Here is a 27,410-nt window from a genome sequence, read left to right as displayed (position 1 = left end):
AACCTTCTAAACATAACAGCGGCCTCTGCTCATCATAGGTTTGGGGCCAGACCCTTTCCTTGTGGAGGGATTTCCCTCCGTTCTGTAGCAGGGCAGAGGCTGTTGGTGCAGTGTGGTCTGTCCGTGGCTGCTGTCAATCATCCCCGTCTCTGTACTCTCTCCTCAGTGAGTTGGAGGAGTCTCTGCTGGTGCTGCCCTTCTCGTATGTGCCTGACCTGCTTGTGCTCTTTAATGAGCACATCCAGCTGGGCTCGGAGGTGGAGCTCCTTTGCCGCGCTCTCCTCTTCCTGCTCAGGTGAGTTGGGAGGGTTGCTTCAGCCTCTCCTGCCTCACTGTCTGGAATTCAAGAGTTACCAGTGTTGGCAGCCTGGCTGAGGGCCCGTATGAAACGGAGGGAGGCAGGGGGATCTTGATGCAGTTCCCAGTGGATGAGCCCTTGTAGCAAGCAGTGCTAGAAGACAGGCTCTGCAGAGAGGCCCTCGGCTGCGTGCTCTTGAAGTGCCCTCGTGGCTCCTGGTTGGAGGGATGACAGCAGAGCAGTGTGTAGGCAGCCTGCCCCTGCTCCATACCTCATCTGTAACCAGTGAGGATCCTTTGATCTGGGCTAGGAGCCAGCACTTCCCCCAGCTCGGCTTAGCTGAATGTCCGTCCCTTCTCCTTGAGTGGCTGGGGCTGCATTGCTTTGCCTGGGCTCCTCCTGCTGGGAACGGACAAGTGGGGCAAGGGGAGGTGACACCATGAGGCGCTGCAGGACAAAGTACGTCTGTCTTAGGCCTGTGGAGAATGTGCTTGAGCTTTCTCTTCTGCTCCTTGCCGGCAGTTGGTCTTGTGTCCTCTGTAGTTTGCAGAAAGAGCCCATTATTGACTGTGAGGCAGACAAGGCGATACATGGTTCCCAGTGTGGGTGAAGGAGCTGTTGGCAGGACGTGCTGGCTCACGACAGGGAGCACGGGTTGGGCTGCACTGCCCAAACGGGGCTGCCAGCTGTTGTGTGTGGGTTTGAGGTTGCATTGCTCTGAGGTGCTGATGAAGCTGGGAATGAGAAGGACACAACTCACATCCTGCTCACCCAGAGCAGTCACCTAGGCCTTGAGCTGTGCTGTAAAAAGAAACTATGAACTAGCCGAGTTTCTTTTCCAGGCCAACTCTAGTGTAGCATTTCTCATGTGTTTGCGCTCTGCTCTGTCGCTTGTGCCCAACACAATGGGATCTGCACCGTGCAAAACACAGCTAAGGAAAGCCCCTACTTTATAGTGGCCTGTCCAAGTCCCTGGGCCTGTCGGAATGGCACTCTGCAAGGGACGCTGCATCTAATGGGCGCTCTGCCTGGCTTGTTCTCCAGGATACACTTTGGGCGCATCACAAGCAATCAGCTGCTCGTGACAGTGATAGAGAATCTGAAGAAAACCACCATCTCCAAAGTCAGCGAGGTCAGGGTGAGTATCTGCCGTGACTGGCGGAGCGAACGTGCTGTTAGAGAATGCATCGTCCTTGCTGCAAAGAGAATGCAAGTCCAGTGCCCTCATCTGGCTCTTCCCAGCCTCCCAACAGCCCGGCCCTTTGTCGTGTTTGTGTAACACACACTGGCTCCAGTGGTTTCTTCAGACTTTTGCTCTCCAGTAGGCTGATGTAATTTACAAGTAGCCTGGGGTTAGGGGGAGGGGGAAATGTCCCAGCTGTTGAGTCAGCTAAATGCCAGCAGCCTCATTTTTCAGAAAATGGAGTGAACTGTAGCTCCTGTCTGGACAGAGACTCTAGTTCCCAGAATGCAGTCCTCCCTGTGCTCATCTGTGTGGATGAAGCTGTCTGCAGGCTGTACTGCACAAAACCTTGGGGCTGCATCTTGCCCCGAGCTGATGAAGGGGATAGTGCCTGTTTGGAGCAGCCGGGCTGCTGACCCCTGGCTGCTAGTCAGGCAGAGGAATATCCAGAAATACATCAACTGTCTGTCTTTGCAGAATGTGCTGGGCTTTAACATGGCTGGGCTGCAGTTCCTGAAGAGAGAGATAGAGGCCAAGGATGAGGTGACTTTCTTTGCTGATGCCACTGACCGTTTTGAGGAGAAGAGGAGGAAGAGGAAGAAAAGAGAGAAGCTGGTGCTCACGATGGTTTAGCTTTTGCTGGCCATAATGCAGGCAGGGCGCGGGGTTCCTGCAGCCTCCACATGTGCAGGGAGCCTCTGAGGGCTCGTAGGCCCTGAGAGTCTGTTCGTGGGCTAATAGTTACAGAGGTGGACTCCAGAGCAGGTCTGCTCACTCTTACGTACACAGAGGGTGTGTTAATCCTTCCAGGGCACATTACAAACTGGCGTGGAGTGAGTCCTGTTCCTTGGCATGGCCTGAACTTCCTGTGCTCTGCTGTGTACATTTACACTTGAGTCTGAGACCAGCCTCAAAGCTGCAGCCCTGTCCCTTAGACCAGCAGCCATGACGAATGGCTTGATTCCTCCTTCTACAGAGAGGTGACTTGCTCTCAGTGTTTTAACTGAGTGTAAATTTCAGACTGCTCCTAGACCCATGCTGTGCTCTCTCAACAGGGAGTGGCTTATGGGGACACAGACTGTGTGGTCAGACTGCATTCCCATGGGCTTGCAGGCAAAGAAATTTCTCCAAGCAGTGCTGGTAACTGGCAGGCAACTACCTGCCCCTCTTGGGGTGATACAAACCCTGCCCCTTTGAAGTGTTACAGACAAATATTAATGACTTAATATCAGAGCATCTCTGTCAGCCAAAGTGTTTTCTGCCCTTATAACTTCCTTGGTTCCAGCTATCAACTTGGGTAGGCCTCTTTTTGGAGGACAGGATTGGAGTAGAGGCCTTGCAAAGTGGTCAGGTTCAGCGTGTGGAGAGCACACTGTGTCCCAGATAATCCTGGCCACATTAGTTTGTTATTCATTCAGAATTTACATTGCTCAGAATTGATAGCATTTTAGACTAACCCAGCTATCCCTCCTCTGATTTTTGTATTTGTTATTTCCTGGATAAATCGTTGCTGAAATAAACTGATGAATTTGTGGCTACTGCTGTCAGGATGGCTGGAGTATGAGGTATCCTTTCCATGTGCCAGCAGGGGGCCCCAGTGACACTGAGCTGTACAGCAGTGTGGGTACTCTGGTGAAAAAAGCTATGCTGCTTTCAGGCTTGTAGAACTAACACTGCACTGGGGCCCAGAGCTGGGCTCCCTTCGGACTTAACTGGATTATTAAGGAGTTCCAATTGCGAAGCCCCATATTAGGGTTGCTGTCTCTACATGATGTTCGGTTACACCTGACCCACGCTACTGAAGGCAACAAGGTTACTCCAGTGCATGTGAGAGCAGCATTTGGCTTGCAGAACTTACTACTGGTAGGTTCTCTCTGACAGGCATAGCCAGCGTGAATGTTAGATCCCAGGCTGAATTTGCAGAGCCGTTAAAAAACACAAGAGAAGTTAACCAAACAACAAAACAAAGAAAATAACCCTGTCACAACTAAATATATATTTTCCCCCTACTACTCACCATCCACTTCAAGGTCTACCATTTCCATGCCCAGTATTCCTTGGAGGCGTGGTAGTCCTGCCTGGATTTAAAACTTCCTGCTTCTCCAGCTCCTGGACTAACTCTCACAGAAGAGAAATGGCAGGCAGGTATACCCTTAATTCAAATTTCAGCACTGTAACCCCCATTGGTGGTTCTAGCTCCCTGCCAGCACCCCCCAGCTACCTAAGTTTAACCCTTTATTCACCATGTGCTGGCCAGCACTCCTCTTATCCATCACAGGATGGTTGTGGGCATTTAGTCTGATCTTTATAATACAGGTCAAAGGACTTCCTCATCAGAATTTCTTGTGAACTAGAGCATATCTTTAAAAAAACAAAAACAAGCTTGGTTTAAAAATTGACAGCAATGAGGACTCTGCCATGGGTTAAATTGTTCCAATGGTTAATTACTCCAATTGTTAAAAATGTATGCCTTATTTCTAGTCTGAATTTGTCTATCTTCAACTTAGTCATTGGATCACATATATTTGTGAGAGAGTAGTCTGTTGTATCTTGATTTTAGTCAAGCTTTTGATTGTGTCTAAGACGTCCTCATAAACAAACGGGAAAAATATAGCCTAGATCAGTGTTTCTCAACCTTTTTTTTTTAAAGTACCTCTTTAAAAAAAATCTAAGTACCCCCAGTACCTACAGTTTTCAGACACACACAATTTTTTTTCTACCATTGCAACACATTTATTTCAACAACTTAATTGTAGCTGGGCAGGTGATGAAATTTTTGGGTATAAAGTACAAAAATAAAGTGCTGTAAAACTTAAAACAAAAATTCAGTTTTCTCCAAATTTCAGTTGTGTTGACATACCCCCCGACTTCTCTTGAGTACCCCTAAGGGTACTGGTACCACTGGTTGAGAAACACTGGCCTAGATGAACCTACTTATAAGATGAGTGCAGAACTCGTTGGAAAAGTACACTCCTAGAATACTTACGGTGATTCACAACAATCAAGCTGGATTGGCATATTACATAAGAACATAACATAAGAACGGCCGTACTGGGTCAGACCAAAGGTCCATCTAGCCCAGTATCCTGTCTGCCGACAGTGGCCAGCACCAGGTGCCCCAGAGAGGGTGGGCCGAAGACAATGATCAAGCGATTTGTCTCCTGCCATCCCTCTCCAGCCTCTGACAAACAGAGGCCAGGACCCTATTGAGTAGGGTCCTGCCAGAAATCTGTCTCAGGTCTGGTTCTGTTCAGTATCTTTGTAAGATCTGGATAAGGCCTAGAAAGTACAGTTAAAGGCTAAGTCTTATACTGCATGCTTTTTGCGCAAGAAGCGCAAAAACTTGCGGAGCATCTACACTGCACGCATGTTTTTGTGCAAGAGTTATTCCTCTCCCCACGAGGAAGAAGTCCTCTTGTGCAAGAGCTCTTGCGCAAGAAGGCAATGTGGACGGGCAACAGGGATTTCTTGCGCAAGAAACCTCGATGGCTAAAATGGCCATTAGAACTTTCTTGCGCAAGAGAGCATCCACGCTGCCATGGATGCTCTTGCGCAAAAACACATGGCAGTGTGGACTCACTCTTGCACAAAACAGTTCTAGCTCAAGAAGCCTGCAGTGTAGACGTAGCCAAAATGTTTGTGAATGATTCCAAGCTGAGAGGTTGCAAATGCTTTTAAAGGACAAGATTAAAATTCAAAATGACAAACTGGAGAAATAGTTTGAAATAAATAGGATGAAATTCAGTAAGAACTGGTGAAAAATATTACTCTTAGGTAGGAATAATCAAATTGGTGAAATACAAGACAGGAAATGGCTGCCTAGGAAGGAATACAGCAGAAAAGAATCTGGGGTTTATAGTGGATCAAAAACTAAAGGGGTCATCAATGTAATATTGTTGCAAAAAAAGCAAACATCATTGCTGCGTCTAGAGTGGCATGATTTTGCGGAAATACTTTTAACGGAAAAGTTTTTGTTAAAAGTATTTCCGCAAAAGAGCGTCTTGATTGGCAAGTGCCTTTGCACAAAAGCATCTGTGCCCAGTATAGATGCGGTTTTGCGCAAGAAAGCTCTGGTGGCTATTTTCACCATCGGGGCTTTCTTACACAAAAAATTCCTGTCCCTGTTTACACTGGCCCTCTTGAGCAAGAACATTTGCACAAGAGGGCTTTTTCCCGAGCGGGAGTGTCAGTTCTTGCGCAAGAACACTGACAATCTTACATTAGATCGTCAGTGTTCTTGTGCAAATTCTCGCGGCCAGTGTAGACAGCTGGCAAGATTTTGCGCAAAAGCAGCTGCTTTTGTGCAAAATTTGCCAGTCTAGGCGCACCTCATTAGTATTGTTGTATGCGGGAGAAGTAATTCTTCCACTCTACACTGATAAGGCCTTAACTGGTGTATTGTTCAATTCTGGGCACCAGATGTTGGGAAAGATGTGGGCAAATGGGAAGAAGTCTAGAGGAGAGCAGGAAAAATGGTTAAAGATCTAAAAACATGACCTTTGAGAAGAAAGGGGGGGGGGGAGGTATTTAATCTAAACAAGAGAAAAATGAGGGGAAAGGTAACAGTCTTCAAGTACATGAAAAGTTATAAAGAGGATGATGGAAAGGGTTCTTAACTGCTGAGGACAGGGCAAGAAGTAATGAACTTAAATCACAGCAAGGGAGATCTAGACTAGATGGTAGGAAAAACTTCCTGTCAGGGTGGTTAAGCTCTGGAAGAAATGACCCCAAGGAGGCTATGGAATCTCTTGTTTTAGAGATTTAAGAATGGATTAGAGAAACACCTGACCGGGATGGTCTCTAGATAATACTTAGTCCTGCCTCAGTGGAGGGGACTGGACTAGATGACTTCTTGAGGTCTTTTCCAGTCCTACATTTCTATGATTATCAACTGTTTGTTTCCTTTGTAGATATTTAGATTGTAATCAAGTCATCATGTAACCTCTTTGAGCTTCTTGACTCTCCTTTTAAAGCACATTTTCTAATCTTTTAATCATTCTTGATAGTCTCTCCAAACTATCAAGCTCCTTCCTGAATTGTGTCCAATTCTGGTATAGCAGTATTCTAGCAGCAACTGCAGCAGTGCCAAATATGGAGGTAAAGTAACCTTTCTTCTCTTACTAGAGTCCATTGCTCATGCATCCAAGGACAGCATTACTCACTTCAGCCACAGCATTTCTTTGGGAACAAGTTCAGCTAATTATTTCACTTCCCTCTGGGCTGCCTGTCCAAAATTGGAGCCCTTGCGTCCTAGGCCTATGTTCTTTGTTTCTAGATTACACGTTTGAGTAGCCTTAAAGTGCGTATTCACTTGCATTCAGCTTACAAGTGCTGCAGATCACTCTGTTTCAGTAGTCTGACCTTTTCATTAATTTGCCATGCCTCCGTAAGCAGTATGAGAAAGTCAATTAGTGATGGAGCCAGACATTTAAGTTAGAGGCATGAGACAAATGAGCCTAGACTGAGGCTGGTGAAAGGAAACAAAACTTTAATAAGTAGGTGTGATTTGATTTGGGCATTACATTTACTGGGATAATATTTATATAGTAATGTTGGACTAAAATCCAGGTCTTTCAGTGCTGCTGGTTTCGATGTTACCCCTCCTGGACTGATCTGTAATGAAAGAACAAAGAAAACGAACAAGAATCACGAGAAACAAAAAGTCTGCCGTTGCTATAGAAACTCTCCAGACATCTTGCAAATTGTGCTACAAGCTGTGCAGCTGCTCCAGCCAGCTGTGTGGCTGGGCTGTGTTTTGGCTATTGGAAGGAAACAGTGGCATGCAGAGGGACTGTCCTGCAAGAGAACTTCCCAAAGAACTTTAAAACCAATGAATGTTAGCCTGGCATAAAAGCTAAGAGTATAAATTTAGAATGGCTACACTGTTTGTGACTACACAGCTTATCAGGTATGGCGCTGTGCACGTGCCACACGTTGGAGAATAATTGAGCAATATTTTTGGCATTCAGAAAGGAAATAAAATGCAGGACAATGTAGCACTTTAAAGACTAACAAGATGGTTTATTAGATGATGAGCTTTCGTGGGCCAGACCCACTTCCTCAGATCAAATAGTCTATCAGAAAGGAAATAGTGTGACTATATCTTGGGCACAGTGAAACACAGAAGTGTTTGGCTGTAAGACTAATTGCTGAACACTGCAAATGATCCATTGCCAAATTTTGTGGACTGGTCTGCAACAAGAGGCAGAAATCTAGTGACTGGAGAAACTCAGAACCCCCCAAAAGACCATTTGCCCCTAAAAAGCTGCTACTTCCTGTATCCGCTGAGAGCCACCTAATGGTTGTGGGGGTGCAACAATGGGGAAGTGAGTGGGAGAGGAGATACTAGAAGCTGAGGGGTTTATGTGGAGACAGTATGCAGGTAGCTGGGAACCTCTGCTGGGAGTGACTCCTTTTGGACTGAGTAACGGGGAAAACCTGTTCATCTCCAGCCATCAAATCCTTTCATTGCCATTAGCCACTTGCTTCCCTTTAATACACCAGCACTCAGCTGTGTCTGGCTCCTGCTGTTGGTGGTGCAGGGCTTGGTCCTGGAGCAGATGAATAGCCCAGAGGATGCTCAGCTAGAAATTGCAGTAAGTCTGCTGCATTTACCAAGTTTGTGTGGTAGGATAATCCTGAACCTGGGGCCAGGACTTGTAGAAACCAGCTGGACCATGGCTGCTTTTCCTCCCTGCGGGTAGCCCAATGGTCTGCATTCATAGATGTTGCCTGTTAGCACTGGTGAGCTACTTGTTAAGAGTATACACTTACATGTTTTTAAAATAAACCAACCTGGGGGAGGGGTAGAGGCCTTGCAGGCCTGACCTTTGGGAAGAGGGCAGTTACCCCAGGGCCTGGCACTTCAGAAGGGCCTCTACTGCAGGAGCCCTTTAAATGGCTGCTGAAAACACTAAAGGGAGGAGGGGGAAGTGTTGGAGCAAAGAGAAAATGTTGGTAGTGGGGAAAGCAAATGTTCACTGGGATTGGGTGAGGGGGAAAACAAGTCATGAGCAGGTGCCTGGGACTGGAATAAGGAAGCTTTCTCTGCTCCGTCACCACTCCTTGTCCAGCTCAGGTCCATAACTGATTTGATTGGCCAGCAAAGCGCATTGTACGGTGTCAATTAGCAGTGGCTGATCTCAGGCTAGCTGCCACTGGACAGGGGTCCACAATACAGGTAGCACCACTCTACCTGCCAGTAATTGCCCCCCAGAGCTGCCATCCCTTCTCTGACCTGTAAGGGGGGGGGGTCTCTCCCATTCAGGGTTGTGAGGTGCATAGCCCTGCATTGTTCTTCCTTGCACTGATGCTTTAGTTTCCCAGGGGTTCTGAATCAGCCCTGCCAATCCCTCACCTTTAACCAGCAGTAAATGTTCAAACAATGCCCTCCTGCCCAAATACTCTCCCCTCTTAAAGCAACCTGTTCAGTGTGAACACATTTCAGAGGCTTGAGATGAAGGGGAGGATGCTTCTTAAAGGTGCTCTTCCCTTTCACCACACTTATAAACCCAATTGAACAGCCAGAAGAAAAGAAAAAACCCACCAAGCAACAAAATGTAACCAAGAAAAGAGGGTCAATTAATGGCTTATGTGTTTATAGGCCTGCCTACAATTCTGTGAAGGCACAGACGCACCCTGTGGGGCTGCTGCGGTATGGATGGGTCCCTCCGTGTGTGCTTTGTGTCCAGCCAGTGGGGCCTAGCTCCTTAAATACCATCTAAACATTTAAGAAGGAATTTGAGTCCCCTCCCCCGCCCCCAGCCCTCCTATCCCTTTTTTCAGTCAATCCCCACAAGCCACATGGTCAGGCTGCCTCCATGGTCTCATTCCTCTCCCGCATGTGTCTGTGCTTCCCTTCCTGTGCAACTGCCATCACATGCAATCCAGCCATCATCTCAGCTGGGTGCCCCAGAAAACAGGCCTGAGAACAGCTGTGGATGGTCTCCAGGCCAGAGGCTACTCAAACTGTCTATGCTGAAAGGCAGCAAAAGGATATTTGCTTCCACAGGCAGGAAGAGAGTCTCTCTCTCTGTTAAAATTTCAATACGGTGGGAAATTTCTCCAGAACCCTCGGATCCTTCCACTCCAATTGCCATGGCATAAATCTCGATCTCCAGTTCAGCCTGCAATCCTGCTGCCACCTGGAAATGACACAGCGCCACCCAGCGATAGCAACATGAGAAGTGGAAAATTGGATGTGTAACTTACACATACAGGGGGAACTTATGTTCATCAATTGTAAAAACCTTCCCACTGCTGCCAAACTCCTTGTCCCACCTCCCACTCATCTCTGTTTGTGCTTCCTGGGTCACAAATCTCCCTTCGCATTGCAGCAAGACAACTGCTTTCTGCTGGCTCTGATGCAGGCACCCCCAGCAGTTCAGTGCTAGTATGAAGGGCTGTTTAGTATGTGACCTACGCAGTAGTTGCTCTTTTCGGTCTGTCAGAACTTGACCTGGATTTATTTGTTGGGAAATGCATAGAGATTACACCCCAGGCAGGAGCAGGCAGGCTTAACAGAAGAGCTGTAATTGGGATGTGAGGACGGTTTCTCGTCAGACTGCCAGCCACTCTTTTCTAGTCTCTGTTGTGCCATTTCAACATGGAATAGAGCAATGTGAAGTGATTTTTGCTCTCTATTTTTGTGGGATCCTAAGCTTAGCGATGAAGGGAACTGTCTCCTTCACGCCACCATTCTGTATCCTTTCCATCTCCCTGTTCTCCCACACGCCCTCCCCTGCTGACTTCATGCCTTTAGGGTACAGCTAGAATGCGGGGTTTTTACGGGATATCAAAAGTATCCCGAAAAACCCCCACCGCGTCCTGGGAACGCGTTTGCTTTTCCGATTTTTTCTGCGGAAGAGCAGACGCGGTCTTTGAGACGCCCCTGTATTCCTCATTCCACGAGGAAGAAGGGGGCTTTCGAAAGAGGGAGTTTTTCTGACATTTGGCCCAGTCTAGACAGACCAAATGCCAGAAAAGCCTCTTCCAACAAAAGTATCGGAAAAAGCTATGCAAAATGCGGAGTGCATTTTGCCAGGGGCGGCCCATCCATATAGGCAAACTAGGCAGTTGCCTAGGGCGCCTAGTTAAATGGAGCGCCAAATGGTGGTGCAATATCATTGAGGGGTTTGGAGGTGGGGGCGTCGATTGCATGGTTCGCCTAGGGCGCCACTTGCTGGCAGCTAGTCTAGGGCCGCCCCTGCATTTTGCACAGCGTTTTCCGACAAACAGATGTAGTCTAGATGTACCCTTAGAGAACAGGAGCCTCTCAGAATGGGCTGGGGGAAGCAGCAGGAGAATATTGTCAATACTCGGGAACTAAATCATGGGAAAACAAGGCCTACCAAAGGCGAAAAGATCCCTATTATCTCTTGTAACTAACCCTTACTGCATTAAAACCCTTCACTCTCCCTTGTGTTGTTTCTTCTTTACCACTGTACCACAGGAGAAGAAAGAAAAACAGAAGGGCCTTTTTGTCTTTCAAGTGTCTAATATCTCTTCCTTCTCCTCTTCCCAAAGTGTCCTCTCCCTCCTCCATTTAGTCTTTCCTTCCTTTCTTGTCCCTCCCCAATTGCTTTCCTCTCCCCTTGTTTAACCCCCTATCACCCTGCCTTCAGACTGAGCAGCAGAAAAGGTGATGCTGCATGCTGTAGCTGAGGCAGAACCAGAGAGAGGAAAGGAGAAAAGGGGGAAAAGGAGGATTGTTGAGAAGGAAAGCAGGAGGGTATCTTTTTCCATGTCCCTTGAGCTCAGTCATGGTTTGAAGGAACCTTGAGTTCAGGAGATTTCGCTTCAGGTACTAGGTCTGTCACTGACACATTGGGCAAGTTATTTCACTTCTCCAGGCTGGGCCTGCTGCCACTTGTGTTTGAATTTATCATGGTGACTATTCTTGCACTATAGATAGGGCTCGACCACAGTCACGGGTATGAAAAACAAGTCACAGACCATGAAATCTGCTCTCTCCCCATGAAAGGCAGTCTATATTATGTACTTTTACCCTTTCTATACAGGTTTCATGGGGGAGACCAGTGTTTCTCAAAGTGGGGATTCTGACTCAAAAGGGAAGTGCAGGGAGGTCTGAAGGTTGGGGGAGGGAGCAGTATTGCCACAGAATCTTCTGTGCTGCCTTCCGAACTGGCTGGCAGGAGAGTGGCAGTTGCTGAGGGCCGAGCCCCCTTCCACATTCCAAATCCCTCAGCCCCACCCTGTCACAAATCGTCCAAGTGTAGAATGAATTTTGCTTTGTGCGCCCATAATCTGAACGTGGTGTGGCACACACCATCTCCAAACCAGCAGTGCACATAACAAAATGCACTGCACACATGGACATGAACAATGAGAGGGAACACTGGTCAAGACCCCTCCAGTTATAACACAATTACATTTCAAATTTAAAAAGCTGAATTAATGACATTTACTATTTTTTAAATTCTCTGACTGTGAAGTTGACCAAAGTGGGCTGAATTTGGTAGGGCCCTAGGTATGGAGAACAATTGGAGACTTGCCAAAGAGCATTTCACAGAATCTGTTCCATTCAGATGAAGGAGGCAGCATAGATAACACACATGCTCCATGCCTCTCACCCTCTCATTTCTTCACCAGTGGACTGCAAGACCTGCAAATTCACTGGCTTTTCAGTTCTGGCCCATGCTAGCCCGTCCCTCAGAGTGATGCTAGAGGGGTTTGCTGGGAAATTTCCTGGAAGTCTTGAAGACCAGCCTTCAGTTGCTTGAAAAAGTACATTCTACCCAACTGTACACATGGTCCCTGTGACTTACAGGTCCTGGTTTATAAATCACTCTCAGTCCTGTGTTGGGAGGTGGCTGCTTCACCCGAAACCTGCCAGGGAAAAGGTACAATCAGTCTGCCACCTGGAACAGTTCAGGATAGGCCAGGCCAATTGAAAGAAAAGTAGAGAATGCACAGTTCCTAAATGTGGAAATATTTCTGGGCTTTTTGCCCTAGCTCCATTCAAACAGTTCTTAACAGAAACAAAGAAAATCAAAACATCATTTAATGGGCTAAAGGAATCTAACTCCTCACAGAGCTCACTAGCCACTGCCTACGGCCATAAGGATAAAAAAAAAAGGACATGATCTTCCATACTTTGGTTACATAGGAACATTTTCCCCCCTATATTGTTCTATATTTTTTCTTACATTTAACATTTAATATGAAAACTTCACCTCCTTTTTGGAGCAAAACATTAATACATCCAACCATAGCAGCTGAACTGCTGCCTTTCTGGAAAAAGTAACCCCACTAACACTGAAGGCAGAGAGCAGTTAAGAGCACAGACCCATCTGGAAAATATTGTCTATCACCACCCATCTAAACCCTGGTGCTAGGAATCTGCTGCCATTCCCCTATGTGCCCTGTGCAATTGTCCTCTCTCACACCCAGCATTAGCTACATGTTAATTCTGTAATTTCTGTGGTTGTGTTTTCTGAAGCTGGGTGTTTTAGATCAAGGGTTCCCAAACTTTTTGACAAGGGGACCAGTAAATCCATTCACGAACTTTTGGAGGACCGGTAACTTTCATCTGCATATTCATTAATCAAATGATGAATATTCAAATAAGTTGTTTCTGGTCCTCCCAAAGCCCCCAGTGCCAGCTTTAGCAAAGCTTTTGATATGGTCACCCACAATATTCTTGCCAGCAAGTTAAGGAATATGGATTGGATAAATGGACTATAAGACAGACAGAAAGCTGGTTAGACCAGGGTTTCCCAAACTTTTTACTTTAGTTGGAAACCTTTTTTTCCCCTGTACTGTTTTTTGCAGCCCAAAAATATAAACACATAAAAAACAAACTGAGAAAATACCAGACATATAACATGTCTGGTATTTTCTCATTAGGTAAGTTTTATTATTACTAGATGTATCAGCTTGTAGTTTCAAACTTCCTGGCTGGTAAATGTGCTCAGACTGCGTGAGTGAGTCTACCAGCCAGACAGTTCGCAACTACTCCAGGGAGTGGGTGGGGGTGGGGGTCACAATAGAATCCCCTGGCCGGACTCACTTGTGCTTTGCGGGGGGGAAAGGGGGCAGCGTCCCGAGATCCATATATGGCCGGGTCAGTCCCGCTCCCCGCAGGCCAATTCGCTCCCCTTGCTGCGCCTCCGGCCAGCCTCACTTCCCCCAACACCCTCCCGGACAGCCAGTTCTCCCCCGCTTCTCCTCCCAATCTCCCTTGGCCAATCCCGCTGCCCGCGTCCAGCCCTGCTTCCAGCGGCTGCTTCTCCCCCCGCCTCCATCTTCACCAGCCAGCTCCCTGTCCCCAACCTCGCACCCCTTGTCAGCCCTGCTTCCGCTGGCCCCCCAGGCAAGCCCTGCATCCAGCAGCCGCTTCTCCCCTACTCCTCCTTCCAAACTCCCCCGGCCAGCCCCCTGCCCAGCTCTGCTTCCGCCTGCTGCCCCGCCCCGATTCCCCCGTCCAGTGCTGCTTCTGATGGCCGGCTCTCTCCTCCTCCCCCCCACTGACCTCCCCTAGCTACGCATCTGCCGGGAGCTGGAACATCCAGCTGCAGACTCTGCCCAGGCCAGCCAAGGGCTTGGGGGATCCGGCACCACACAGGCACTCTGGGAGCCTGGAACACCCCGGCAATCACGCTGAGGCCCAGTACTTTTTTCCTGCAGCCTGGTAGCGGGCCATGTACCGTAAATTGGGAAACACTGTTTTAGACCATCATTCTAATAAGGAGGATTCCCATGCAAATGCCACTTTGAGTCTCATTAGCTTAGCCATTTTATCCAAGACTACACAGCTTAGAGGGGGTGCACATTTGGACTGCATATGGAATTAGGGGATAGTTTTAAAATAGGTTTAAAGGCACGTGTAGCTAACCTCATGAAGTCCACTCCAACATTCTTCAGAATGACTGTGGCAGCGTAAGTGCAGCCCTCCTTCAGCACGCCAAATGTCACTTTAGGTGGGATAAGATGGAATCCACAAAGATACTGGGTTGCTGTTGCAACAGAAGCTGTGTTGACTTTTCCCCCAACAGGATCTTTTACCTTTGCAAACAAGATCAATACATTGTATGGACAAGAGGGGAGGAAGTTAAACAATCCAACGTAAAAGATTGTAGATGGCCAACAAAGATGCTCACAGGCTAACAGGAAGGGGCTTGTCACTGAAAGGATAGAAACTATAGCTTACCTCCTATAACAGTGCCGACTGCCAAGTATAATGATGTCAGCTTCTGTTCAAGGCTTACCTGGATCTGGCCAAATACTGACAACAGTTTCACATAGTTTTAAGGGAGAGAAAAGGAAAAGCAAAGAAAAGCAAATGCCAAAATGCAAATGACTGAGCAGCTAAAACTGTTAAAGACGAAGGCCAACATTTTTAAATTAGGGATCCTGAAGTAAAGTAGGGCATCTACATCCATATTTAGGAGTCTAGATAAGAGAGGCCCTATTTTCAGAGTTGGTGAGCCATTCAAGTCAGTGAGAAGTGGGGGCACTCAGCACCCCTGAAAATCAGGGTACTTCTATTCAGATGCCTAAGTATGGACCTACATGCTTAACTTTAGGCACCATACCTGTGGTCTAATTATTCAGAGAGAAGTTATTTCTTGTACAGTCAGCCCCAGATACATTGCAAGTGCTACTGTTTCAATAAAGAGAAATTCCAAATAGAGATCAGTGCTGCTGCAGAGTGACCTAACAACATTGCATAAAAGAAATGTGCTCAGGGAGACAAACATTAGCCAAAAATGTTTATTTTACCTTTTCCTTGGGCACAGATTCTGGCTTGCCCCCCTGAATAGATAATGGTAATTTCACCTTCTCTTTTCTTGGCTGCCCGGCAGCATCCACCAGCAGACTCCGGGCATGAGGCTGGAAAGGTATCCCAGATGTGCACACAACTGTTTCCATTTCTGTTCAGAAGCCAACATTTCAAAGAGAGACACTGAAGCCCAAATCTGCATAAATAGAATGCATACTAACTTCCCTAGGGGTATGTCTACACTACCACCCTAGTTCGAACTAGGGTGGTAGTGTAGACATACCCTAGGAGTCTAGTCTGCATCAAGTCTGTAGGATCAGGCTCAGTGGTTTTATTTAGCAGAGAAATGTAAGAGCAGAAAAAAGCCCTTTTTAAAATCTACTAACAGGAAACAAATATCCTGGGGCCACTAGAGAGAAAGGGGATTTCTATCACTTAGTCTTACTGGCTTTTCTTTTTAGAAATATCGAGGAGAAAAAATTAGATGTTACTCTTGCTAGCACAGCAACCTGTGTTTGCATGTTGATTCCTGCATGCTTCAAGAGTAAGTTACTATGGGTAAGAATATCTTATGCAAAGCCTCTGCTCTTTGCTTTACATGTCATTTGGGGCTGAAGACAAACCAGAGAGTCTGTGGAGGTAGAACTCTGGGGGAATCTGCATAAGCAACTGGGAAGACTGTCTTCAGGGTCTAGCGCAGTTGGTCTTGATCTTGGATTTACCACCTCAGAGAGGGGAGGGGCCTACGCATTGGTCTGCTCTACAGAGTCATTCTCACACTTTCTCTCTGGCCCAATGAGCATTTATTATACACACTACTATTGTTATATCAGCAAAACTTTTATGATGTAGACAAGGTTTCAGAGGCACAGAACAAAACATACAGCCCAGGACTATAGGATCAAGGTAGGGTTATCTCCGCTGTGCACCCTGCAGACTTTGGTCTGTGTGGGGTAGGTGTGGCCCTCACAACAACTCAGGCAGCTTTCCATGGCTAAGTTATTGCAGCAGCTCTCCTGGAATCCTAGCAGTGCTATGCATTGAGGTTTCACACCTTCTGCCCTCACTGCACAATTCCTGCTCTTTGCCCTGCTCCAGACAAGTCCCCTATGCCAGGCCTTGGGTTGGGGGCCTTGTAGGGCAGTGTAAGTTGCTTTGTGCAAAGCATGTGTTAGGACAGGGGTGTGGAACTCGATGTGGGCCCTGCCTTGCCTGGATCCAGTCCCTGAGGCTTAGGGTTCCCCCCTACCCCAGCATTGGGGATCCTGGGCTGGCACTCCAGCCTCTTTGCTATCCTCCCGTGGGGCCCACAAAATCTACTAGCCTGAGCTGCCCTAGGCTCTAGTGCAGGGGTGGCCAACCCGTTAGAGACGAAGAGCCAAAATAGTAGTGGATAGAGTGCAAAGAGCCATGTACCTGGTGGTGGTGGTATTGGTGGGGGAATTATTGAGGGGAAAAAAAAGCTGTTCTGGGGCATACCATCACGCAAACAAACAAACAAACACACCACTGGGAAGGGGTGAAAGGTGCAAGCTCTGGGAGGAAATTTGGATGCAGGAGGAAGTAGAGAAGAGGATGGTGGCTCAGGGAGGGGGCTTCAGGCTGGACAGTGTTGGGGTCAGGTGGAGGGTTGGGGTGCTGAGGAAGTTGCAGGCTTGTGGATGTGAGGGTACAGGAGTTTGGGTTGGGTGCATGAGGGGCTCAGGGCAGGGAGGTTGGGAGTATGATGGGCTCAGGACACAGATTTGCAGTGTGTGGATGGTGCAGGAGTGTTGTGGCAGAAGACTGAGGATGTGGGGGTGCAGGAGTTTGGGGATGTGAGAAGCTCAGGACAGGGGGTTCCAATGTATGACAAGCTCAGGTTTGGGATCTGGGGGAGAGGGGGCAGGAGTGCTATGATGCTGCGGCCAGATGGGGGGTTGGTGGCCAGGCTTTGTTTTTAAATAAAATATTATGTCAAACACAAAAGGTTTCAGCATTGTCTTTATTTATGAGAGGGGTGGGGAACCTGTTTTGAGTCAGGGGTCACTGACCCACAGAAAAGTCAGTTTGTGGCCACACAAGTGAGATGCAAAAAACAACTGCTCCAAAACCCCCAAGCCTCACTAATGTGGCCCCAACTGTGTTGGTGGTGACAGGGTGCTGGGACAGGGTGCTGGAGCAGGTGGCAAGTTGCTGGGGCAGGGTGCTGGTGGGTGCTGGGGCAGGATACTTTTGGGGGCGGGGTCTGGACAGGGGGAGGGGACAGAGACAGCTGGGGCTAGTACCTGGGGATCCTGGGTCTCAGAAGTGCACTGGCTGCTCTTCCCTTCCCCTTCCCCAGAGCCAGGCACCCCCCACTCTAATCCAATCCCACTCCCCACCCCCAGGACTCCCCTGCTCTAACCTAATCCCCTCCCCTTCCCCACAGCCAGGCACACACAACCCCTCTAACCCAATCCCCCTCCTTCCCCACTCTAACCTAATTCTCGGGTCCAAGAGGCACAGCCGCCACCGCTGTCGTCACTACAGCCACGCGCATCTCCCTCCAGGTGCTGGGGTGCGTGCGCTGAGTGGCCGGCCTTGAGACGTGCTAGGTGGGACGCTATGTGCACCCTCCCCCCACTCAATCCCCCTCCCCTTCCCCAGAGCCAGACACCTCCCCTCCTCACTCCAACCCAATCCCCCTCCCACCCAATCTTATGCTCGGGTCCCGGAGCCAGAGCCGCTGCCGCCGCCACTGCTACCACCACATGCATCTGGGACACCATGCGTACCCCCCCACATCCCCTCCTGTCCCCTCCCCTTCTCCAAGCCAGGCATCTCCCCACACTGCTGTCGCCGCACCTGGAGCCCTTGCCGCTGCCTGCGGCCGGCTGCTACCATGTACAAGTTGGGACACTGTGTGCAACCCAGCCTGTACATGCAGGATATGATGCAGTGCACTGGGGGTTGTGAGCAGCATGCGGCTCACAGTGACCTGAGCCATTTTGGGTTCCGTCCTGGTTCCATCTTTGGCCACCGCTGCTCTAGTGTGTAAGGAGAATGTGGGGAGTGTATTTCTGTTTGTCAGTTGGGGGCCCATGTCATAAGAGTTTTTTGGTTTGTTTTTGGTTTTTGCCTTTCACTTGTGTGTGGCCCCTGACTGTGGATCGTGGCCCCTGACACAAAAAAGGTTCCCCACCCCGAGAGATCTTCTGTAACCAAATATCGGACTCCAATGACTTTTTTCTGTTGCATTTATAAGGGCCATAGCAGAGGAAAGAATCCCTCTTATTATTTTCTCGTGTTAATGTGTAACTAGCACAGCTGACTGTTATATCCGGTTCTACTCCCCTCTTCACCAGTCTTCAACCTATACTTCTGCCTAGATACCAAACTGGAATGCTCCTTTACCTGCTCTGCTGGACTCTTCAGCCTGTGCTGAAGGACCGTGTCCCCGAGGGGTCAGCGAGGGTGGGGAATCATTGGTTGGGGAAAATGGAGCTGTACATACTACAGAAAAAAAAATGGGTAGATCAACAAAATGCTGGTTATATCAATACATACATTTCAACATGCAGGGTATTAAGCATTCCAGTTAGGGAAATCATATAATACTCTCTGAGGCACTGCCATGGCCTAGTCATGCTGTGGGTTCCCATGTGAATACAGCCATCAGCAGTTTGCTTCAGGAGGGGCCAGGGAGTGGAGGCAGCATACCGAGAGCGTGGTGAGTCAGCTAGTCCTCCAGAGAGCTGCAATAGGAGACTTGAGGGCAGTGCAATTGGAGGGAGCAGGAGAACGATTGGGACCCATGGGGGATTGATTTGATGATCTGTTCTTTGCTGTGCCAAGAATAATACTATAGTGCAGCTTTCATCCTGGTGTGCCAGTTCCATGCTTGCAGGGCTGTTCTTTAACCACAGGATCAAAGCACTTCTGTCAGGATATGTCTACACTTGCAGCCTAATTCGAACTAGGGCTGCAAATGTAGGCATTCGGAATTGCAAATCAAGCCCAGGATTTAAATATCCTGTGCTTGATTTGCATCTTCCCAGCCGGGTGCCATTTTTTGAAATTTGCAAGCCCAAAATAACTGCCCGTGTCTACACGCGGCAGAGAAACGGGCGTTCGAAATAAAGCCCTAGTTCGAACTACCTGTTATTCCTCCTGCAATGAGTGCCCGGGCTTGATTTGAAATTCCAAATGCCTACATTTGCAGCCCTAGTTTGAATTAGGCTGCAAGTGTAGACATACCCTCAGTGCTGTAAACCTTAAGAAGCTTAGATTAGAGATGCTGCCATCCCTCCTTTGTTCCCTGTTGCTCCTACATTGTTCAGTGCTCTCTGTGTCCCCTCCAAGTTGTCTCCACTCAGCCTCACTCAAATTCCTATGCCACTTCCTCCTTCCATGCTGGTCTCTGAACTACCATTCCACCTTCCTCCTCCTTCCCTTGTCTCTCAGCTCCTTCTCAACCCTCACCCATGCTTTCCCCAAGCCTCCCTGCCCACTTATCCATTCCTATTCATTCCTGGCTGCAATTTACATTTGCCCTCCCAACCTCTAACACCATCTGACAACTCCTAGCTCTCCACTTGTGTACCTAGATCCCACAGTTTTTCCAGGTCACCCGGCTATGATCTGCAAAGATCCCTTAAATGCAAGCAACAAAGCAGTCTGACAATGTTCTCAAGCAGTTCAAATGTCAAGCAGATCTGGCAGATGAATGATTGAATGATAAGGCTTAGAAGTGAACATTTTTCAAGTGTTATCTGTAGCATCCAAACAGGCAACAATTATTCAGCTATTTGGATATCAGGAACTAATATTTTCAGTCCTTAGCAGAAACTGTAACTTCCCCAAGGCACCCTCTTGAATGTTAGTGCAATAGGAATATGAGGCAATTCAACAAGCCAAAGGAGAATTTTGTTCCATATCAAATTGTTACCTGCACTGAGCTTTAACGAAGACCTAAACAATTCTGTGACTACCCCCAAATATGACTCTTCTTTCTCTTTCTTTGGAAATGGAGGAAGTTCTTTTGAAAGCGAATCCACGTCAGGGAACTTTTAAATAAAAATGACAAAAAACATTCATGTCTTATGTATATATTCCCACTATGGAAGAGGGCATAAAGTAAACAAATCAGCAGAACTAAACCAACAACAATTAAATCGACAGTACAGAACACAGGTTGCACCTCCCTAAACCAGGACTCTCTCGGCTGGCAGGACTATGGATGTGTCTGAACGAGAGAGCCCATGATCAGAAAGGCCAGAAGCTGAGACCTTGGCAAAAGGTGAGGCTGATGGTAATGGGGTTAGGGCCCCAGCAGACCGGCAGTGGTAGTGGGGCTGTGGAAGTGGGGCAGGAGCAGCCTGTTCATGCTGGCCCAGCAGCGGTGTTGTGCCGCAGGAGCCTGATCAGGGCTGTGTGCCAGCACGGCAGTGGGGATAGAGCCACGGCAGCCTGGCTGACAGGGGAAGCCCGTCTGGGCCCACAGCAGGTCGGCAGCCTGATCAAGGCCAACCTGTGGCAGCAGGCCGGGGCAGCAGTGTTGCCCAGCAGTACAGAGCCAGGGGTTGGAGAACCCCAGGCACCCACAGCACAGCAGCATGGGGCTGGCAGCCATAGTAGCCCTGGTACCCACGGCTGCACAGGGTCAGCGATCAGAGAAGCCCAGCCACCTGTGGCAGCCCATACAGAACCCTGCAGCCAGTGGAAATGCAGAGTTGGGGGTTGGAGAAGTTTGGCCACCCATGGCAGCACAGGGCTGGTAGAATCTGGCTGTATGCTGCAGCGCGGGCCAGGGCCAAAGAGCCCCAGCCGCCAAAGGCAGACTGGGGCTGTGGTCGAAAGCAGCAGAGCCGGGGAAAGGGTAGAGAGGGCCAGAGGCAGGGGGCCGGCTGGCTCAGGGTCTGTGGCAAAGGACACCTCCCCTGGTCTGGCCAATTCTGTCATTCGGGACCAGTCAGGTGTTGACCAGATGCCAACCATACTGGACCAGGGAGGTCCAACCTGTAATTATAGTTATGGTTCCATTTCAACTTACTTATGAAACAAGACTATAAAAAGATATGTCCTGCACATGTAATAATAGTCATAAATGCTGTTTCCAGTCACTGCCTTCTACAAGATGACAACTAAGATGTGAAAAAGATCCTTTGTAGGACTGAGAGAGAGATTCTTTGCACTAACACTTCTTCATTCAGTTTCCCTGAGATGCATACCTCTTTCAGGAGAAATTCCTTGCCAAGTTCAGATTCAAAATAGGGTGGAATTATTCTATTTCTTATTCCTATTAGGCACTTTCTTCCTTCATCAATTTCCTGCCTACATAGGAAAAGAAAGAAGATATTACAAGTGTTGCCTCAGACTTTTTTTTTCTTGCTATCCAAATCTACTGATGTCATTATTATAATTCACTGACATGTTCTCAAAATTACCAAACTACCAAGAAGCAGAGGGCTCAGCTCCTGAGGCCCATGCTACAGCTCAGGAATCTAGATAGCAATTTGAAATTTGTATAGACAGTGGCTGAACTGCTGCCTCATGTACACCCACAATTGCTAGTTACACAAACCCTAATTACTACCAGCCCAGTCCTGGTCCCACAAAAATCAGCAGACAAGATGAATTTACTATCAAAATATTTCTGCAAACCAGAGGAATCCTCTGGGCTAAGGAGTTAATCACATCCAGAAAGCACTAGAAGGTCACATTTTCAGCTCTCCCTAAATGAATCTTGGAGCTGCATCACAGTCCCAATTGAGACATTTCCAAAGTCTTAAACTGTATGTGAATGGCTTTCTACAAGGATGGGACAAGTTCCAGCTTAGGCAATTTCTCTGCTATGAAAAAGCATATAGGCAGCGAATGCAAATTGTGTATTTACATGTACCAAGAGAATCCTCAAGTATAGAGAAGCAAGTAATCCATCCAGAAAAAGAGATGGGGAAGAACCGAATGAAAGGAGGAGAGAGATCAAGAAAGAATGAGAGACAGTTCTTGATGAACTTTCAAAATCAACAGATTTGACTCATCTGAAGATAAGGTGGGTAAGGAAATGTCTTTTATAGGACCTCACGCAGTACACCCCAATAACCACTATGGCTACGTCTACGTTGTCCATTCTTGCGCAAAAAGATATGCAAATGAGGCATGGCAATGACTATTGCCACGCCTCATTTGCATACCTAATGAGCCACAGGTATACCTAATCACATTTTTGCGCAAAGGGCTTTTGTGCAAGAAGAAGCAGTCTACACTGTTCCTTCTTGCGCAAAACCTCCCTCTTGCGCAAGAGCCGTTCTGCCTGAAAATAAGCGGCAGAATAGCTCTTGTGCAAGAGGGGTTTTTTGCGAAAGAAGGAGAAGTGTAGACTGCTCCTTCTTGCGCAAAAGTTCCTTGCGCAAAAATGGTGGCTCATTAGCCTCATATTCATTGCCATGCCTCATATGCATATCTTCTTGCGCAAGAATGTGCAATGTAGACGTAGCCTCTGAGGGTGAAATTAGACAATCACTAGTCCCTTGAATGAATTCACAGAGAAAAATGATCAAAGATAAAACCACCAGAGCACCTGTGGGTGAACACTTTTCATAAAGCAATCACTGTATATCTGACCTCTCAGTTCTCATCGACAAAGGAAACTACCCAACACCTCCAAAAGATAAGGCTGGAGCTGAAATTTGTAACTTTGCTAGATTCTAAATCATGGACTTGTTAGAGATACTGGATTTATGGCGTATTACAACAATCTATAACTCACTCAACCTCCTCCTCCAGCTCTTTGCCCCTGAATTTTTTCCTTTCCATATTTCCCGTCCCCTTGCCCCTAACGTATGCCTTTCCCCCCATGACTGGAGAAATGTTAGCAGGAGAGATGTTGAATCATCCCTTGAAATATGTGTTAACTACATATGCTAAACAATCTGTTTCACAGATGTTTGGCCAAGCCCTGGGACCCTTCCCCCTCCCAGACAGGGCCCCTAGAATGCTGGCTCCAGGCCAAGCCTGATCATTTACATCACAATTAAACAGCACCTTAGCCGGAGCCCCTCACCTTGAATCAGCTGGCATGGACCACCCATGGTTTTTAACTACAGTGTAGTCATATCCTCAGAGTATATTTTCCAGACCTGAATAAGAGCTTTTTATAAGCCTTAAAAGCTTGTGTCTCTCACTAACAGAAGTTAGTCCAATAAAAGCTATTACCTCACCCACCTTGTTTCTCTAATACACTGTGCCCAGCACAGTGACAACACTTATGCAGTCATCTGAAGATAGTCATTTTAGATGTTTTGAGATCTTGCTCTTGCCATTATAGAAGTTGAAGAAGACTGCCAGAGGGTGTTGTCCTATACAACATACATCCAGACGGAGCGTCTGAACTCTTGAAGATGAGGAGGTTTAGAAGAATGCTGTCTTAATGACAGTAAAGCCAACACAGACCTCAGTTACATTTTGAGACTGATTTTCACTCACTGAAAATAGCTTTATACCATTGTAATTTCATTGACTTGAAGGGAATTATTTCCTCTGATTGCAAATGAGTAGAAAATTGGGCACGAAACCTGGGCTATTCTGAAGTCAGTGAATTTTGTCATTGACTTTAAGGGAGCCAGAACTGTATCCCAGATTTTAGTGACAGATGCATCCATTTTAAGTAGTTTTAGATTTTTATTGGTGAATATTGGTAAATGTCAATGCACAAACCAACATAAATATTTCTGTCAATAGTAACTGAAATCTGTGGATAGGCAAAGGAAGAAAAATGCTGCTTGTGAATGTATTAGAGTTTATTTAAGGTTATTTACTTTGCACTTTTGACACATACTGCTGACACTGTGTTTTAACAGTTTATAAAGTTTTAATGTTTAGAGATGCAACGTCTACTACGGTAAATACTTATTGTTTGACTTCCTGCTATCTGATGCCCCCGCAATTCCTGCAACTTTGAACATTTTGCTTCATAAAAAATTGCTAAAACCCCATAATTTTGTGTAACTGAGAACGTTTCAATAAAAACTGAAAAAATCCTAACAATAAACAGTGATATTAGCTGCTGAAATTATAAAAAAAAAAAAAATTCTGCCAAGCGTAATTTTAAGTTACTCTTTAAATAGTGTATAATGTGAGATAAAGTGCTGCCATCATGTAGCATTAAGGCAATCCAGCCTCAGTCTGAAATTAACATATTTCAAATCATAAAATGCTTTGTTACAAAGTCGAGAGAATTCACATATGTCTGATACCCACAGGAGACCCTGGATCAACTACAGTTCAGTCTTTCACAAAAATAAGTTAGGAAAAGCACAAGTTCCTCATCATAAAATTATTTCATCCATATTCAACATTCTTCTCTGAGACAAACACTGAACACCTTAAATATTACTCACCGTTACTTATGTTTATTGGGGGTGAATTCATATTCCTGTGAGAGAACTTTTACTTTTATGTTTCCCTTTTGTACTTCAAGTTTTCATACCTGACATTAATTTAATGTAAATTTTTTTCAGTTCTTTGGATTTGAACAATCACTGTATATAATGTAATCAAATACAGTGTACTATAATATTCAGAAAAATCTTTCTGGGACAAGTTCTAGACTTTTTTTAGAAATTTACGCACAAGTGAAATAAGGGGGCTAGAATAAAAAACTGAATTTCAGACTTAATAATAGTTTCCACTGATGTTTAGACTGTAATACTTTCCTCTTCCATAGCAGCTTTAATCTGAAGTTCTTAATGTGCTTATTGACATTAAAGATGACTTGCAAACTTTCTGTGAGGGAGATCAATATTTTACAAATAGAGAAACAGAGGATAGGGAAATTTAGAGTCAAAATGTTCAAATTTGGCACCAAAGTGACCTGATTTTCATGGGAACCAAGCACATGTTCATTACCTCAGAAAATCGGGCCATGTTTTCTGATTCCTTGCCCCTGTTCTAAATTGTCTAACAGACACTGTCTCCATGCCTGTGCTTTGAGCTGTCATTTACAAAAGTATCGGATGTGAAGTCAAACTATTCATTCAGCATTTCTATTAGAAACAATGCTCCAACAGCATTGTTTTGCTACAGTATCAGTAGTAAGGGCCTGATCTAAAGCCCAATGAAAGCAGTAGGAGTCTTTCCACAGACTTCAGTGGGTCTGAGATCAAGCCCTAACTTTCTAGCCTAATAATACAATTACCTGCATTGTTTTAATTTTGTCTGCCAGCGAGATTCCTGCATTAATCTGTCCTTGCTGCATGAGGGGGAAAAGAACAAAAATAATGAAAATGAGCTAAGTAGTACAATATTTTTATAAGCATGAATGGTTCATAAAATAAGCAATGAAAAAGCGTTTTTCTTATTAGAGCATATCATGTTAATGTGTCTGATGACGTCTAAACTGATTGAAAGCATGGTCAATCATATTGATAATTACATTTTGCACTTTTATAGCACTGTGCATCCACAAATCTTCACAGCACCATTGTCAGATTGGTAAGTATTAGTAGCCTCATTTTACAGAAAGGAAAACAGGCAGAGTGGTCACAGAGACAGTGTTTGAGCTCTTCCTTTCCACTCCCATGTGCTAACTACTGAAGCACAGTCTCATATTTCTGCTTCCCAATATTCTTTGTATGATTTACTTTAATAGCAGGTTGTATTGGATTGTCTTACCTGAAACTCTGCCAATAGTCTTCTGTTTGCTTTGATACTGTCTTCCTTGGTGGAGTTTGGAGCTGAGAATCCACAGCCTGCTCATATAACTCAGCTATGTGAGCTAAAAGGTAAGGGGAGTTAATTTCTCTCATACCTCAGGTAAGTACTTTAGCCACTAGGTTAAAGGTTATAAGGGAGTGCTTCTTCCTCCTCCAGACATTTTATGGAATAAGGAAGCCTCTGAGCAAGCCTACCAGATTAGGCCATACATGCAGTTTAGGTGACTGAATGCCCATCTTCTCTTGGGGTGTGACTTACTCTGGTGCTTAGCTACGAATCTGGCACCCTTACGTCTAGAGTGAGGCAATAGTGCTCATGCCCAAGGACAGAAACTTAGGCACCTCCAGCCAAGTGGGAGTTTTGTGGATAACAGTGGTGTCTACAAAAAGGATTAGAAACCTAAGTACTTTTTTGGACCCCACTCCAAATACTTTTCCGTAATGAAGTTGCATTTTTGAAAATTTGCTTTTCTTTAGATGCATAATATTCAAGTACAAGCCTAATTTAGGCACCTATCTCTAAAAGCCTTGGCTGGAATGTTCATACTTTTATAATACTAATTAACTAAAATAGGGCTGTATCAATGGTTGGCAGATGAGTTAAAACTCCATGAAATGTAGGCCAAAAAATATGGATGCCTAAATTTATGCAACTAAACAGGTGACCTCATTTTTAGAGATGGTGAATCACTGAAGTCACTGGGAGTTGTAAGGGCTCATGACCTGTGAAAATCAGCCCAATTTTTCAGATTCCTATTTATGGACTTAAATGCCTAAATTTAGATATCCTGACTGGACCATTTTGATTTAAGGTCCATTTTTTTGTAGACCCGTGATGATTATCACTAAAATGATTTAGTACAATTCTCAAGTGTATAAATCACTTGAGTGACAGTAGATAGGAATGCCACTTTTGTTGCCTCAATGATTGCCAATTGTCGATTTCCCTAAGTGTCACAAAATGTCTGTAAATTACAGAAGTAAAAAAGGGCTCAAAACCAGAACAGACAGATTAATATGCATAGCACTAAAAAGGATCACTAGAACATTTAAAATATAGAGCTTTAATGGCTCCTACCTCTTGTGTTGAGATCTTTTGATGATTTCTCCAAGTTAGGGAAAGACTGCAAGGAAAATGGAAGAATTATACTAATGTGACAAACAAGGTCTTGCATAACAGTACCTATCCTTTGTGACTTTTTATCCCTAAACAAGTGTTCATTGCCTTCTATTAATCTGAGGTTGAAAATGTGGGGGCCTGCAGGGGGCCTGGAAATGTGAGCCAGGAAACAAAATATCTCTAAAACACAACGCAATGGGAGCCAAGGAATGGGGGACATGCAGTAGATACAGCCACGTGAAAACAAGCATGGGACCTTCAGGGTCCTTAGCAACGTTAACAAGAGAGTAGCAGATAACATGTATACACACCTGACAGTCACTAACAGAGAGTGAGTTTAATTAGATTCTCATGCGTGAAGAGTTAATACCTCAAAATACTTTGCTTTG

At 46.2% G+C, this 27,410-nt stretch overlaps 2 protein-coding genes across 11 annotated transcripts in view; one reads left to right on the top strand and one right to left on the bottom strand.

The window, feature by feature from the left end:
• WDR3 (WD repeat domain 3) overlaps window positions 1-3,028 on the top strand; it is a 29,148-nt gene extending 26,120 nt beyond the window's left edge. For all 3 annotated transcript variants that reach the window (XM_075904882.2, XM_075904889.2, XM_075904879.2), the window contains exons 25-27: window positions 167-295; window positions 1,343-1,436; window positions 1,959-3,028. In XM_075904882.2, the coding sequence (XP_075760997.2) occupies window positions 167-295; window positions 1,343-1,436; window positions 1,959-2,114 (379 nt within the window). In that variant the 3' untranslated portion in view covers window positions 2,115-3,028. The remainder of the gene's footprint in view (window positions 1-166; window positions 296-1,342; window positions 1,437-1,958) is intronic.
• Window positions 3,029-6,949: 3,921 nt separating this feature from the next.
• The window catches only part of SPAG17 (sperm associated antigen 17), a 214,958-nt gene continuing 194,497 nt past the window's right edge, over window positions 6,950-27,410 (bottom strand). For 7 of the 8 annotated variants that reach the window (XM_075904827.2, XM_075904849.2, XM_075904841.2 and 4 more), the window contains 12 exons: window positions 26,980-27,025; window positions 25,861-25,963; window positions 25,385-25,438; window positions 21,417-21,519; window positions 20,135-20,252; window positions 18,601-18,699; window positions 15,225-15,376; window positions 14,338-14,507; window positions 12,269-12,329; window positions 9,481-9,625; window positions 8,097-8,225; window positions 6,950-7,094 (listed from right to left, as the gene is read on the bottom strand). In XM_075904827.2, the coding sequence (XP_075760942.2) occupies window positions 7,039-7,094; window positions 8,097-8,225; window positions 9,481-9,625; window positions 12,269-12,329; window positions 14,338-14,507; window positions 15,225-15,376; window positions 18,601-18,699; window positions 20,135-20,252; window positions 21,417-21,519; window positions 25,385-25,438; window positions 25,861-25,963; window positions 26,980-27,025 (1,236 nt within the window). In that variant the 3' untranslated portion in view covers window positions 6,950-7,038. The remainder of the gene's footprint in view (window positions 7,095-8,096; window positions 8,226-9,480; window positions 9,626-12,268; window positions 12,330-14,337; window positions 14,508-15,224; window positions 15,377-18,600; window positions 18,700-20,134; window positions 20,253-21,416; window positions 21,520-25,384; window positions 25,439-25,860; window positions 25,964-26,979; window positions 27,026-27,410) is intronic. The other variant, XM_075904833.2, reaches the window with a different exon arrangement.

This window comes from Pelodiscus sinensis, chromosome 1 (genome assembly GCF_052426305.1).
Source record: "Pelodiscus sinensis isolate ZL-2025 chromosome 1, ASM5242630v1, whole genome shotgun sequence".
In the NCBI taxonomy this organism is placed as follows: Eukaryota; Metazoa; Chordata; order Testudines; family Trionychidae; genus Pelodiscus; species Pelodiscus sinensis.
The sequence above is the reverse complement of the archived record's forward strand: the minus strand, read 5'-3'. Positions and strand labels throughout refer to the sequence as shown.